Source organism: Etheostoma spectabile, chromosome 7 (assembly GCF_008692095.1).
Source record: "Etheostoma spectabile isolate EspeVRDwgs_2016 chromosome 7, UIUC_Espe_1.0, whole genome shotgun sequence".
NCBI lineage: Eukaryota > Metazoa > Chordata > Actinopteri > Perciformes > Percidae > Etheostoma > Etheostoma spectabile.
The window spans coordinates 21,451,926-21,452,695 of NC_045739.1; the positions used below are offsets into that span (position 1 = coordinate 21,451,926).

At 41.2% G+C, this 770-nt stretch overlaps 1 protein-coding gene across 1 annotated transcript in view; it reads right to left on the reverse strand.

Annotated features, from left to right (window-relative positions):
* Nucleotides 1-770, reverse strand: part of lamb2l (laminin, beta 2-like) — a 49,544-nt gene that overhangs the window by 18,027 nt on the left and 30,747 nt on the right. The window contains exon 10 of the mRNA XM_032521630.1: nucleotides 695-766. Coding sequence (XP_032377521.1) covers nucleotides 695-766 — 72 coding nt within the window. The remainder of the gene's footprint in view (nucleotides 1-694; nucleotides 767-770) is intronic.

Consider the following 770-nt stretch of genomic DNA (forward strand, 5'->3'; position numbering starts at 1 on the left):
GGGGGGGGGGGGGGGGGGGGGAATGAAAGGCAAAAACAAAATGACATAAATGGGAAACTTGAAAAACTTGAGTGTTTGATGGTAATTTATTTGTGCTTTAGAAAGTAATCACTGGGAAACAGTAGTAAAATAAGCTTCATTTCTCTGTCTACTGTACAATGACAAATTTAAAGTAGCCTATAAAAACAACTGGTTTCAACTACTGCCAGAACCCGCTTGGTTACATTGTAACCTTGGTTTTCTGAGTGAAGAGACTCTCCACCGTACATATGGAATAAGTAACGGTGTAACTGTTAGTTAGACAGGAGAGCAGCCAGTCATTTGAATTTGTGGCAAAACCTTTCAGTGTTCGTTTTTGATTTTGTGACTTTTGATTGATTAAACGACTATTTTTCTTATTTCTTCATTAAAGTGTTTTACCAGTTAGCTCTGTGTGCAGCTGAGCGTATGGGGCTCTGGATACGTCACCCTGTGTGTTGTTGTGATTGGTCGTAGTGTTTTCCAACTGCGTCCAGTGAGACTTTCAAATGCGCGCTTGGTGCCGACCCTCGAGATGGGCAACTTTCAATACTTGATGCCAGACCCTTAATCTTTCGGATTTGGGTCTTGATTGCCAGGCTAATTTATTGCACTGTTAAAATGAATACCCACATAATGGTTGGAAACATTTTGTTCTAAAGAACAAATAACTCACCAACACAGGCTTGTGGGTCCCTGACATCCCTATTAGGGTCTTGGTAGTAGAAAGGTTTGCACATCTCACAGTTGCG